The sequence below is a fragment of the Eschrichtius robustus genome, chromosome 12 (assembly GCF_028021215.1).
Source record: "Eschrichtius robustus isolate mEscRob2 chromosome 12, mEscRob2.pri, whole genome shotgun sequence".
In the NCBI taxonomy this organism is placed as follows: domain Eukaryota; kingdom Metazoa; phylum Chordata; class Mammalia; order Artiodactyla; family Eschrichtiidae; genus Eschrichtius; species Eschrichtius robustus.
Window position 1 is genome coordinate 5,078,418 of NC_090835.1, and position 15,293 is coordinate 5,093,710.

General features: G+C 42.9%; 1 protein-coding gene across 1 annotated transcript in view; it reads right to left on the minus strand.

The window, feature by feature from the left end:
- Positions 1-620: 620 nt before the first annotated feature.
- The window catches only part of PPARG (peroxisome proliferator activated receptor gamma), a 126,536-nt gene continuing 111,863 nt past the window's right edge, over positions 621-15,293 (minus strand). The window contains exon 8 of the mRNA XM_068557219.1: positions 621-881. Within this exon, the coding sequence (XP_068413320.1) occupies positions 634-881 (248 nt within the window). The 3' untranslated portion in view covers positions 621-633. The remainder of the gene's footprint in view (positions 882-15,293) is intronic.

The following is a 15,293-nucleotide window of genomic DNA, read 5'->3' on the forward strand; positions in this document are numbered from 1 at the left end:
TAATACCTGCCACTGGGTATTTGCACATGCCTTGGTATCCTGTTAGAGGGCTGCTGTTTGTGAGTGAAAATCTTGGTTGGGATTGGGGAAGAAGACTGAATTCTTGGTAGGCCTAGGGATACGTCCCAAACGAGTACTTCTGGGTTAAGAAACACATGCTCTGAGCAGTTTTTGGTCCTGAAGTTCCATTCTTAGTTGTGATTTTTAAAGCAGATAGAAGGTTCAGAAAATTTGTAAATTGAGTATAAAAAATTATTTGACTGAGAATGAAAATTGATCAGCAATTCCATTCATAGTGTTTCACATGTGTACGAAAGAAAGGAAAAAGAAAAGGAAGGAAGGAAGGAAGGGGGAGGAGATAAAAGGAAAAAAAGCCTGGAGGGTGGAGTGGGGAACACAGCAGACTCAGTCTCCAAATACAACAGCAATTTCATGATGTAATAATTTTTAATATTAAAAGTAAATTGTAAATGTATCTTTATAAACAATATGCATAAAATAGATCTATTATTCTAAAACCTTTTCTTTTTCAAATGCTTTTTCACAGTAATTTTTTAGGTGTCAGATTTTTCCCTCAAAATAATAGTGCAATTGGAAGAAGGAAAATGTTGTCAGTGAACTCGGACTTCTCTGCTAATACAAGTCCTTGTATATTTCCTGTAGAAGCGGGTGAAGACTCATGTCCGTCTCTGTTTTCTTTATTACTTGCAACAGCTGCACGTGTTCTGTCACAATCTGTCTGAGGTCTGTCATTTTCTGGAGCAACTTGGCAAAGAGCTGAGAGGACTCGGGGTGGTTCAGCTTGAGCTGCAGCTCCAAGGCTTGCAGCAAGTTGTCTTGTATGTCCTCAATGGGCTTCACATTCAGCAAACCGGGGCGGTCTGGGGGAGCAGAAATGGAAGACAGAACAGCAGGTTCAGTTACAAAATTCTCTGGCTCCACATCTGAGGCATATTCAGCCAAACAACTCACTTTTTGTTGGTTTTGCTTTGGTTCTAAAATAGGGTATGGAGGGAGGGAAAGCAGATAGTGGGCAAGAACTGCATACAAAGAGAATGGAATGAAAACCAAGACTATCAAAGCTCTTTCCAGGGCCGTTCTCTTCCTGGCCAAGATTAAATCTGTGTGACCAGTTGACAGAAGAGGGTGGCAAGGCAACTGTCTCACCAGACGGGGGACTCTTCTGCTGGCATGTTTCTACTCACTCAGAAATCTCATTTTCAACTTCTGTTCCGTCCTGATGAGTCTATGTTTTATAACCTCTACTTATTTTCTTACCACTACTTTAAATACACTTTTAACACAAACTTTGTCTTCTTTTTGCTTAATATAGCTCATGCATTTTCGAAGAGACAAGACATAGTTCTCAAATACTGTTACACTTGGGAAGGACAGACCAAATTTTAACATAGGCTTCTTCTGATTAGTGAGGTTGCAGGTAATTTTCACTTTCTTCTTTATACTTTTCCTTATTTGAACTTTTAAATGGCGAGCTTAAATTACTTTTAAGTTTTTAATGTTTTTGCTTCACGTAGATCTTTTTAGATTCAACCTTAAATACTTTCTAGTAGTCTTCTTTACTTTTACTTCTTTACTTTCTTGTATTCTATACTTCTTTTTCATTACATTTTCTAATGGATCCCTGCTGATGTTTAGAAAAAAATGATTGGCTTTGTTATATTGAATCTATTCCAGTTTCACTCTTGTCAATTCAAATAGTTTTTTATCACGGATTTAAAAAATTTTTTGGACAGACAATTGCATCTGCAAATAATCATAGTTTTATTTATTTCTTCTTTTCCAGTGTTTATAGTTCTCATTTCTTTTTCTTGCCATACTGCATTGGCTAATGTCGCTAGTATGGTATTAAATAATAGTAGAGTTGGGAGGCATTCTTGTTTTATTCCTAACCTTGAAGGAAATGCTTCTACTGGTTTACCACAAGTATGATGTTTACTGGATTATGGTGGATAGGTTTTTCTCCTGGCTCTCCAATAGTTCTGAAGTGTTTAATTTGTTTTAGTCAGGAATGTTGTTGCATTTCATCAAATGTTTTAAAGTTTTTCTACCTAGAGTGATGACCATATGGTTTTATCTTAATCTAGTGTAGTGAATTACATTAATAGATTTTCTTATACTCTTGCATTTGTTTGCTAATATTTAGGGTTTTTAATTTGTGAGACTGGTCCAGAGTCCTTTTTTGTGTGTGTGCTACCTTTTGCCTATTTTGGTAATAAATGTTAACTAGTCTTATAGACTGAGTTGAGAAGTTTTCCTTCTGTTTCTATGTAGTGATGATCTATTCCTTGATGGTTTCTTGGAATTTATTTGCAGAACCATCTGAGCCTGGTGGTAAATCTTTAACTATCTTTAATTTTCCTCCTATAGCTTTTAATTTATTCAGGTTTTCTACTACTTATAAAGGAAAATTTTAGTAATTCATATTGGAATAAAGTTGTATATAATATTCTCTTAGAATCTGAATCTCTTTTATTATTTTTATATATACCTCCTTTAACTTAATGCTCTTTATTTGTGTACTGTCTCACTTAAAACTTTGACTTGCCAAAGGCTTATCTATTTTTTGCTTTTTAAAAAAGCACAACTTCTGGTTTTACTGATCAACTCTGTTTTTGAAAATTGCCTTTTGTTTTCAATTTAGCTAATTCATTCTTTTAACTTTCTTTAGGTGTTTTTTTTTTTCTTTCCTCTTTTTCTCATTTCTTGGGTTGAATGCTTAATTCACTTAGTTTCAGTATTTCTTATTTTCTGATAGATGAGGTTAAGGCTCTAAAATTTCCTCTGAGGGTCACTTTTGTTTCACCCCATAGGCTTTGGTAAATCATACTCTCACAGTTCTTTTCTAAATAGTCTGTTTTACTATTTTGATTTCACTTTTAATCTAAGAGTTATATAGAGACATGTTTTTAGATTTCCAAGTGGAAAGTCTGAGTGTTTGTTTTTGTTTTTTCTAATTTCTAAGTTTGGTTAGAATATAAGGTTTTCTCATTAAGGCTCAGCAGAGGGGCGCAGAGATTACATATGACATTCAGGTCACTCACTTGATACCTTGTACTGATTCCAAATTTTAGCTCTTGAAGGCCAATCACCCTCTTTTTCTCATTTTAACTCTTCTCCCCTTCACTGTAAACTAAAGCACTGTATAAAAGTTTTTACTTCCCTTTTTAATGTTCCTCATTGTCTTGCCTCCGTTTATCATTGTGCCTTTGCTTAAGCCCTTTCTACACAAAGTCCCTCAAACATCCTACATTCTGTCATAACTGTGCTTAGGCACGTTCTGTTCCTCCTGCCGGGAGCAGTCTCACCTTCCCTCCAACCATCCTACTGACTTCAACCTACTCTTCAAAATCTAGCCCGTGTCCTTATGTCCTGGAACCTTCCTGGAGATCATCCCTTCCTTGCCCCTGTTCTTCCAATTCCGTTTCTCTGGTCCTCATAGCATCCTACAAACACCTCAATTGCTACTGTCCTAGTAGATTACATTTATTGAGTGGTTATCATTTCCCAAAAATTGTACTGAGGGCTTTATATACAATATATCATTTAACCTCCACAATAACTCCATGAGGTCAGTGCTTTAAGGAGGGGAAAATGAAGATTTAGAGAAAGGAGTTAAGTCCTGCCCAAGATCTGCCACTTGCTAGTAAACAGCACTGCTGAAATTTCAATCTGATTCCGAATGCTATACTCTTAACTCTTATTACCTTGTATTATAGGTACTGATTTTCTTGTTTATCTCCCCTAGTTGGCCACGAGAGATCAGAGGGCAGAGACTATGTCTTGATCATCTCGGAGGCTCCAGTGGAAACACAGGAAGCACTCAGTTGGCTGAGTTTATGAGTGAGAAGGCTTTTCTAGCCAAGAGTCCTGAATTGAAAAGTACAGTTCTTCTGGTTGGTGAACAAGCCTGAAGGCAGGATCAATGCACAAAGAAGAAGCCTCCGGAAATAGCGTTTTCCTGTATTCAGTAAACTCGAGCAACCTTTAGCCGCTGAGGTGAGACACAGGAGAGCAATGTGAGAATGATCTCAGGTGGGATTGTCGGAACTCTAAACATGCTCTTACGTGTTTTTTTTCTTTTTTCTTTTTTTAAATTACAGACAGAAAAGTTACCTGTAGTTTGATTTTCTCCCCTCAACTTCTCTAACATCTCCCATTGACTGGAGTAATTTTTTTTTTTTTTAAATTTCAGCACTTAATTTTGGAAACATTAGCAAGAATCTCAGCTTCTGAGAATGAAACAGATGATTTAGTCCTGGCCTAGAGAATCACACCCCTGGAGGAGTTGTCCTTTCTCACAGTTGCTATGCAATAATGAAACCCCCTGACACTTCAAGGAAAACCAGATCCTGGATTGGTGCCTTGGGTTTAATGGTTGCCGATCCTCCCCCTGAACAGACGTGCCAGATTTCAAAGGCCTGGACTGGACAGCAAACGCATGTGCGTTGGCAGTGGCAGCATTTTGTGTCGAGGCGTCGGTGTGGCTCCTCTGTGGCCTGGGACCCCACACCCTTGTGCAGACCCGCTGCTCACTGGGGCCCGGGCTCCTCAGAGCCTTTTCTCCTTCCTCCTTCCTCTAGAGCAGCATCCGTGGGGTCAGAACTTCTGCAGAGGAGATTATGTTAATCTACTAGGTTTCATTTATCGTGACAGTTCAAACAAGCAAACCCTCAAATGCAGCGGATCGGGCTTGCTGGAAACACTTGGCTGCCGTGCAGTACAATGGAACTGTTCCCTCTAGGAGTGGAGAAGGATCTGGTTTGGATTTTCAAACCTCTCTTTGGCAAGTTATTTTTTATGATGTGACAGATGAAGTTTGGCTGAAATTTTGTGGCCACTGATTTATATTTTCTCTAGTGACAAGTTAGATCATTTACAGATCTGTCCCACTGTCACCCTTACTGAGCCTCAGTCAAGGCAAGAATGGAGTGCAGGAGAGTGGGAAAGTGGTCTGTTCTACTTTTAGGTCTCTCACTAACCAGCTCTGTGACCTTGGGCAAACTGATCAAGTTCACTGCGCCTCAATTTTCTCCTCTGTAAACGAAAAGGACTGGATTAGAGAGATATCTCTAAGACCCTAGTTCAAAAGTTGTAAGCTTTATTCTTATTTGTAATTCCCTTTACAAAAGTCACATAATTAAACTGGGGAAATTAACTCAAAATCTAATTAGAAAAGCATATCAACAGGCTTACACATTAAACTTAAAACATTTGGCTTATTTAAAAAGCAAAAAAGCTTCCTTTGGTCTTAAGCACTCCCTAGGGTCAAGGGCAAAAGGGATTTGTCAGGCTTGTCCCCACCCTTTACCCTCCAGTCAGCGCCAAGGCCTTCCCTGCTTCCCCTGCCTGTCTTTCTCTTTCCACTTTCCTTCTGCTCACACTTGAACACTTATTGAGCTAAGCTGGGCACCACAAACGTGCCATAGAAATCTGTCTAAAGACCCAGCCGTCCTGGGTCCCTTCTCTTCCCTCTCCCTTTCCCATCGGCCCAGGGCCTGCTAAGGTATTGTTCTTAGAAGGCTGGTCTGAGGTCCTCTCCCTACACCTTGCTGAGGGTTACAGTTGGGGTCTGGAATAGGATCAGGGTCAAGGGACCCTCTTCATTGGCCCTAGGTTGCCTAGAAAGCCCTTTTGGGAAACTGCGTGCTGACTCAGGCTCCAGGACCCAACACTCGAGGAAGCTGGAGTCAATTACCGGTTCCTTACTCCCCAGGCTGCAAAGAATTGGGAAAGAAACATTTCCGGTCCCCATCGTGCAGCGCTGGAATTGATTAGAGAGCACTGTTGATTGTGGGCAAATCTACAAAGCTCCCATCTTATCCAGATCTGGTTCTGTTAAGTGAAGAGCTTATCTGAAGCAGATTCAAATTCTCTGGACCCTCCTGGGATCTGCCCACCTGGGCCAGGCATTTCCCTAGACCAGATTTTCTCAGGAGGGGTCTCAGTTAGGGAACCAGATGGCCACAGAGGCATCTCCTGAAGGAGATGCAGAAAAACCAAAGCGCGTGGTTTTGTTTCTTTTCTAGTTGCTGCTGTCATGCTGTTCCCAGTCTTTTCCTATTGGATTTCTTTCTGATGGAGACAAATCTGAAAAGGATTGTACCCAGGGCATTTAGGAAAAAGAAGTCTGATAGCTGGGCAGCTGTAAATTGATCGGAAGGCAATGGAAGAACTTAGCTCAGGTGTGGGCTGAAACTGAAGGGAGGTGGAGCTCCCGGGAGCTCACACTTTGCATTTCACTTCCTTTTACTCTTGCTCCCCAATTTCCTTTTATTCCATTGCTTCCTAAGTTCACAGATGTGTTAAAAAGAGGAGTGGATTTGGGAACTGAAGACTTGATCTCATCTCTCCTCCACTTAGCTTCCATGTGACTTTGGACAAGTCATCTTATCTTTCTGGGTTTTGGCTGAATTTTCAAGGCAACAGTGGTGTTTCTTTCCTAAGGTCATGGTTAGAAGGAGTTAGGTAAAGGAGCTTTATAACATATTACTATTCTCTGTGTTTGTTCAGATAGAGGCAGTTTCCACAGGAATGGGGTCCGGAGCGTAAGCAGGGGTGGGGTGGCATGTATGCAGTTGGGAAATGGGAGGTTTCTGAGCTGTTATTGGTAGAGCATAAATTCAGGAGCATGAGAAAATGATTCCTGATGCAGATACACGTTTGGGGTTTTGGGCAAGTTCTCATTCCTGTAGTTGAACACATGTAAGCAAGACTGAGAACAATGATGAAACAGAGAAGCCCCCGAGCCTAAATTCACTTCTTCCTTAGAGATGGTGTTAGGGATTCTGCGGTCCTTTTCTGATCTAACCATCAGGATCATGGGGCGCATTAGGCAAAACTCTGAATTCATCCAAGTCTGTCTTTGGTAAACTGGTATGGCCTGTAGCAATTCCCTCCCACCATCCTACCTCTAAGAGAAAATAACCTAAGAAAGTTTCACATGTTCTTTTCATATTTAAATTTGAAGCGGGGCTTGACTGAGTGCGGGCTTGATTCTCAACTCTGCCTCCACACTGAAATCATATGGGGAAATTAAAAACACGCAAACTAATACCTGGGTCCCATCCTGAGAGACTCCGATCGCCTTGGCCTGAGGTAGCTTACTTGCTGGGTAGTCTCGGGCGAGTTCCTTAACCTCTCTGTACCTTGGTTTCCTCATTTAAAAGATGGAGACATGACAGTAATCTAGCTCACAGTGTTGTCAAGAGGATGAAATGAGTTACTAGATGGAAAGTGCTCAGAGCAGCGTCTGACACATGGGAAGTTAGCTATTTCTACTCGCACTAGTGAACAGTACAATCCAACGTGCCTCTTTTCTTTCTCCTCCTCTCATTGCTGCGATGCTCTTGGGTCTTCTCTGTATCTTTCCTATTCTGTCTCCCTTAATTGCTCCCTTCTTCTCCACCCCGCCTTCTAGATGTTTTTCCCTTTCCACTCCTGGGACTGCACCTTGCTGGGGATGTGGTGTCTAGAATCCTAGCAAGGCCAGCCGAAATTAATCAGAAGTGTGAACAATGGATGATTTGGGGAGAAATGTGGTTGATGGCTGCTATCAGGGAAAGGGAACAACAGAACAGAGATCTTGTACCGAACAGATAAAGATCATCGGTGACAATCATGTCTGCCGCGAATGCACGTGTGGCTAGTGGAGTCCTTCCCTCTGAAGTGGTCCCGTTCTAACATATCCCTGTTAAACAACAGTTAAATAAATGCTTTCTCTGTCTGTGTCCAAATGACAACCGCAAAATGACACAGCAATGACACGTACTGTTTGGCTAGGATGGAGGGCGCGGATGACCACCACAATGAAACCAAGCCCAGGCCATATTTTCTTTTATCTGCCCATTAAGTAGCAATTGCACACCAAGTCCCCTCACCTCTAACGCTCAACTACCACCTCCAAAAGCCACCTCCCCACCTACAGCACAGAACACAAAAGTATCTGGTAACAAGGTGGGCAGCGCTCCCTCCCTGCAGCGTTCAAAGCTCGTTGCATCTCTCAACGGCACCTGCTGTGAACGGAGCGTGGGGCCCGTTTTATTTCCAGCTCTTTCAGAGTGGAAACGGGACCGGAGACTTCCGTCCTGCCCTTGGGAAGTCCCATCTTTCCTACCTCCTTTCACCAGGGGTTTGGGTCCCCTCATTCTGGTCATTTGTGGTCACTCAAGTGAAGCTCAGCCCCATGGTTTGCTCCCCTTCCCCGTGTCCCCCCCAGGGGAGCAGCGGGCCCCCCTCAAGCTGAGGGATGCAGATAAATTTCTGCCCCTTCTGTGTCCCACACCAGCTCTGATCAAGACTGGGAGGTAGAGGAACCAGGCTCGAGTGGAAAGATGGAGAGTGCTTTCTTCTCCCCCATCACGCCTGACACACTCATGCTCCGAATCCAATGACTCTCCCTTGCTTCCTCAACCTCTAGAAATGCCAACGGCAAACCAAAGGGAGTCAACAAAATAAAAAGTGGCCAAGGATTTGTTCTCTGCACCTCTCCCCTCCCCCCACGTCTTCCTTTGCAACCTCTTGGAGAAGAACCTGTGATCTCAAAACATAGGCGTGATCTCCAACCTCTAAGTATGACCTCTTTAACACATAATGTGCCCCAAACTTTACAGAATTCCCCACCACACTCCTGCTCGTCGGCGCCTCCTTCAGGGGCAGCAGGGCCCAGAGTTCTCCCCTCCCTCCCCTCCCTCCAGTATCTCTGTCCCTCGGGGTTTTGTTCTCAATCCACAGCTAATCCCCTTAAAGTGATAGCTGATACAGGGATTAGCTGCTATCTCCTTAGGAGTATTTATATGGTGCTAAGGGATTTTAAGAATGCTATTGGTGAAATTTCAAGCAATCTGACTGGCAGGGTTGTGTGGAGCTCCTTCACATTATACAGTACAGGGAAGAGGGAAAACGAGCGTTTCTTGTGTGCTTACCACGTCCCAGGCATTGTGCCAGAGGCTTCACATAATGTTCTTTCATTTACTTACGGAACTGATAAGGAATTCAGGCTCAGGCAGGTAAATAACGGCCTGAAGTCACACATCTAGGAAGTGGTGGGGTGTGGGGTTTGGGGAGCCCACAGTCCCCCACCGCCCCATCCTGCCTCTCCTGGTCCACCGATGGGTGACGCGGCGGGACCCTGGGGGCACGCGCTCTCCCCGGGAGCGCGGGGCTCCTCACCACCTGCGCCGGCCTCTGGAACCAGGGCCGGTTTCACTCTTCCTCACTTGCGGAGGATCTGTCTGAGTGCCGTGCCAGTCTGGAAGTCTGCCTGGGGTCACCCAGAGTTTAAACACACATTGTGAGAACCCAAAATGATAAAGTGCTCCCCAAAGCGGCCCACTGACTGGCTGACTGAGCCTCTTCCAAGATGCTGGTGTGGGGACAGGAATGACTCAGCAGTTTGGCTTTCAAGCCCATGTCTGTCTCTGAGGTCAAGTACAGCGAATGATCCCAGCCTACCAGGCCTGGGGTGAGGAGGGGATTTTATCTCTGAAGCAGTCACAGATAAAGATGCTTCAATGTTCCACAAATGACAAAAGCCTCTGTGTGCGTGCACGCGACTGTGTGTAGTTTAAGTTTCTCAGATGATTCTAGTGTGTTTCTCTTCTCCCTACCCACCCCCACCCCCAATTCTCTGGTTTTGAGAATTTGGGTGCCAGCTGAGAACTTATAAATATACCTCCCTCTGTCTAAACCAAGTCTGTGAGGTTATGAGAAGAGTGAACTAATGGGACATTTCTAGATAACCCACACTGAGTCATTACTCAAAGCCATCCCGGCCACCTGACAGGATCTGCCCGCTGGTCACGGCAGCACAGTGGGGGGACCAGAACAGCAGGCGAAGAGAGCAGTGCCATACACCATGCAGACACGGAGCAGGTGCCCATTCAATAGTTTTCAATTAATAAATGAAGGCAAGTACTCTCTGACACAATCATGGGCCAGAGGGGAGATATGAACCATGTAATCAACACTCTTCAACTGCCCTGCTCAAGGCTCAGTCACATGAGAAATCAGATGTCTGTGTTTATTCTCAATATCACGAGAACAGTCAGAAAAACAACTTTTACCACTCAGACCCCAGCCTAAGTCTTGTCCAAAAACACTGTACGGATAAAGTAGCTGAATATTTAACCGCCACAGGAGAATGGAAGAAAGTTGGCCTCTTGTTCTTCACAGTATTTTTAATACCTCAGTTTTCAAATATTTTTGGTTTTGTCTCCCCCCAGTTAACTAGTAAGGATGATGCCAACAGACAACGAAGACATGGGGGCCACTGGGCTGTGGAGAATCAGAGGCCCCCTGAGCTGGGGTTTCCTCAAGAACAGCACAGGCCCACTCAGGCACGCGCCCTCTATCTTTTGTCCCAGAGGAGAGCTCGGCTGTCCATTCTAACTGGTAGAAACAGCTTTGCAGTAAAATGGAAGGATTACACACGAGCTGTCACTATCCTCAAGATTTTGGAGGGCAGTTAGGGGTGGGGAGGAGAGACGGACACCCACAAGCCCAGAGCCCCTCCCGCTCTGTCCTGCGGATCCTTAGTGCTCTCTGAGCTGGAGGGAGGGGTTCCCTGTACACGAATGGGAGGAGTGACGTTTGGATTGTCTCCGAAGGGCAGGAAGAAATTAAGGTACTGGAAGGTATTGTAACAATTTTAAATTTCTCGCACAAGTTTTCCTGCAACCACTTCTCTCCATCGGAACCTGCTATAAGATGTAATCTGATTAAGCTCGGACATATTTACTTAGGTACTTAAAGCTTATGGTCAGCTTTTGCAGGGAGCTCTGCGAACGGGGGCTGTGCTACCGCAACAAATGGGAGAACCAGCACCAGTCTCGGCATTAACACTGGGCTCTGTTCCGTCCCAGAACAGTTCTCAAACCTGGGGTGTAATTTTGTTAGGCAGTCAGGTACAAGTGGTGTCTTGAGAAGGGCTTTGGAAAGCAGGAAGTAATATCTGGACTACAATAGGAAATTCTTGACGAAAATACTTGGCAGCAATATGGAAATGGGTAGTTTCTGATAACTGCCAAAGAACCCCAGGTCCAAGGTAAGGAACTGGGATGCTTCCACATCTCAATACACAAAAGGGCATCCGTTTTAAGGTCAGATTGGATCAGACCTTGGCCTCACCGATTAGTAGCTCTGTGACCTTGGGAAAATTGCTTAATCTCTCTAAACTTCTGTTTTCTCCATCTATAAAATGGGGATAATGAGAGACTTTCTAGAATTGCAGGAAAAATTAAACAAAGATTTAGAATGTAGGTAAAGTGCTTAGCATCTATTCTGGTTCACAATGAAGTATTCAATCAATGGCAGCTATTATTATTATTATTATTAACATTTGATTACTATTCATTCAACAAGGATGTATTCGTACTTATTCTGGGCCAGGTGCTGTACTTTGATTCTATTCTAATTCCAAAAATTAAAAAGTATATATTGATACACATATAAGTCAGGACCAAGGGTAAGAAACAGAGCTCCATGGTATTGACCTGAGAGGTCTAGGAGTTTTCCAACTGTCACAGAATATCCACTCTTCCTTGATCTGTAGATGTACATCTGTGAACAATTCCCCCTTCCTGTACCCTATGCTCCCTGCCCACTCAACAGCAGAAACGCACAGGATCGCTCCAAGAGCAGCTGTCCAAAATCGCTTCACAGAGAAAGAACACGGCTGGGACGGCTGGAAACAGGAGGAACTGCTATTAGGAGGTTTGTATAACCCAGCCAGACCCAAGAGGGTAAATGAGGGGCTGCATGACTTGCCATCTGTGACTGCTGCACCAATATTTACAGCTTCTCTGTCATTAGGATGGCGATGACAATCGGCCTCGAGAAATATATTGTAAAATCCAGTGAATTTCCTCCCCATATCTTGGAAGTTTGGGAAGAACTGTAATGGATTCCAAACTGTTTTGAATTAACAGAAAGAGCTTTTTCCTGTTTTTCCTGTTGCCGAGTTCCAGCTGGAACCCTCCTAAGCTTTTCTCCAGCAAACAGCCAACGCCCAAGGGGGCAAAGTGTCCAGTGGAGTGTCCTGGGGCTTGTCAGCTTTACTGAGCTTTCTACTTGGCCTTGGTTGCTGGTGGGTTTGAGGAGTTTGCTGGTGTGGCTGGCGTGAGGCTGTGGCGCCAGCTGCAAGCATGCCCTTGCTGGAGGCAGTGTGATTACTCTTGACGCCACCCATCCAGGCGGCGAGACCAGAGCGGGCAAGGGAAGTTCTTCCCTTATCACCACGCCCAAGGAAGCTGTGCTTCTGGACTCTGGGCCAGACCTGCAGGAGAGCAGTGACGGGACCACAGGTTGGGGCCACCGACACAACGAGGGAGTTGACCACATCCGCCAGCCAGGTGGCAGAAGAGACACTGGGAGGTGACAGTGAGGACACCTGGGTTTCCCTCCTAGTACCGCTGCTCACTAGTTGTCAGCTCACCTAAGTCTATGACTCTCTCTTCTCTTTCTATGGAATAAGAATGAAAATACAGGAGAATTGTCAGGATCTAGTGAGAGAATGAAAGGGACAAAGTGCTGTCCTTTGGTTCTGGAATGTTGTTCTTTTTAGTCTCATTCTTCTTGCCTGAAGCTCGGAGGAGAAAGAGGGAGAGAGGAGAAAACCTTGAGAAGAACTAGGTCATCTTCCTCAGCAAGTGGTTTGCGACCTGAATAAATAGTAGAAATGCTGAACACCAGGCCAATCTAAGGACCAAATCTAACAGCATCAGCAGTTTCTAGGACTGAAGCTGAGTGACAGTGATCTTTACTACTGCAACTCCAGTTTTCTCAGCAAATACTTAGTTGGGTCAAATCAGGTACTTTCATCCAAAAATCCCCTTTGGGTCCTCTGGGGATCCCCCGCCCTTAATCTCCCCAATCCCTCACCACCCCACTCTTACATAATGCCCATCTCCCCATTTTCCCTTCAGTCTAGCTTCATAGCCTTGACCAGAATGAAACTCTTCTGTGATTCTAAGGCCAGCTTAGAAGGAGGTCACCGGGATCCCTGCCCAAAGTGCTTCTCTCTCAAGTCACTAAAGCTATCTGTAGGCTTCAGAATAAACTGCAGAGGAGAAAATAATCCCTCTTGTTAAGAATAAGCAGGATCAGAAATTTGTTTACTGGACCAAACCTTCTTGCTTGCACGAATGTTTTCCCTTTCTGGAAAACCCAGGACGGGAATTGAGAAATTACATGTTGTACAACAAATTATATGTTGTACTCCAATAAACCACAATCAGGGATGTTGGTTTCACCATCTATAGATGACTGGGACACTGATCCCCCTTGGAACTCAGTCTTTGGATTGGGAATGACTGGAGTAGTTCTTTCTCTGGCCTCTACCCAACCAGCTTCTCTGGGTAAAGAAGGGAATCAAATTCCTTGGTGATGAACAAACACGGGGTCCAGTTTATTCATTCTTATCTAGTGCCCATAGGTTGGCTTCATCTACAAAAGCAAACTTTGATCAGGGAAGGATGTGCCTTTTGTGATATGGGAACTAGTCAATGGTAAATTCTGTTTTTTTTTTTAAAGGAAGTCTCAAATGATTCACAGGGTTTTCTTCTCATTATAACCACAGACATAAGAGTTTAAGAATGTATGACTGGCAGCTATCTTCAGATTTCTTTCACTGTTGTGAGGATCTAATGAAATCTGGATATTGGCTACTGTGAAGACAGTCTGGGAAACGCTAAAAGAAACTTGTTTATACAGCATCGACATTTAAATGATACCGTTTTTAATTTTCATAATTGAAAGCCAAAGTCTGCAGTATCTATTAAATTGAATAAGTTACTCTCAGAGCTATTTTTGACCAATTTAGAAAAATTTTAAAGGCCTAACTGAATCACTGATTTTCAAATAATCTAGCTTGTGTGTTATGGGCAGTATATGGCATTTTTCTAGATGAAATCATACTGTTTGTTGTCTTATGTGCCCATAAGACACCATTGCTCAGGTTCAAAAAGCCCTGATTTATCATGATTATTTCTTGTCTAGACCTTTCCTGGATAGAAACTAAGTATCTTTGAATGGCTTATTTCAAATGCCTCCCTTATTATCTGCGGTAGGAATATAAACTGGTACAAACTATACGGAAAAACCATCTGGCAATAATGAAACAAAAGACTTAAAAATGTTCATAGGCATCTACCCAGCAATTCTACTTCTGGTAATTTAGAATGAGAAAATAATCTGAAATGTTAACAGAAATTTACACATAAGAAGAATCACTCCAGTGGAATTTAGAACACATTTTCCATAATTTTTTATATTCTTCTCTATAGGTTCTTATAACAAATTATAAGCAACCCAAACATAAATAGGAAGATAATTTAGTATGTAATGGTCTTTTATAAAATGAAATACGTTATAGTCATTAAAAATGGCAGCATATATTAGAGAAATGCAAATCAAAACTACAATGAGATACCACCTCACACCAGTCAGAATGGCCATCATTAAAAAGTCTACAAATAACAAATGCTGGAGAGGGTGTGGAGAAAAGGGAACCCTCCTACACTGTTGGTGGGAATGTAAGTTGGTGCAGCAACTATGGAGAACAGTATGGAGGTTCCTCAAAAAATTAAAAATAGAGTTGCCATATGATCCAGCAATCCCACTACTGGGCGTATATCCAGACAAAACTATAATTCAAAAAGATACATGTACCCTTATGTTCATAACAGCACTATTCACAATAGCCAAGACATGGGAACAATCTAAATGTCCATCAACAGATGAATGGATAAAGAAAATGAGGGCTGTGTGTGTGTGTGTGTACACACACACACACACAACAGAATACTACTCAGCCATAAAAAAGAATGAAATAATGCCATTTGCAGCAACATGGATCCAACTAGAGATTACCATGCTAAGTGAACTAAGTCAAAAAGAGAAAGACAAATACCATATAATATCACTTATATGTGGAATCTAAAATATGACACAAATGAACCTATCTATGAAATAGAAACAGACTCACAGGCATACAGAACAGACCTGTGGTTGCCAAGAGGGAGCAGAGGTGGGGGAGGTTGGGATTAGCAGATGTAAGCTATTATATATAGGATGGATAAACAACAAGTTCCTACTGTATAGCACAGGGAATCATGTTCAATATCCTGTGATAAACCATGATGGAAAAGAATACAAAGAAGGAATGTATATCTGTATAACTGGATCACTTTGACAGCAGAAATTAACACAACACTGTAAATCAACTAACTTCAATTAAAAAAAATTTTTAACTGGTAGCATATATATATATATATATA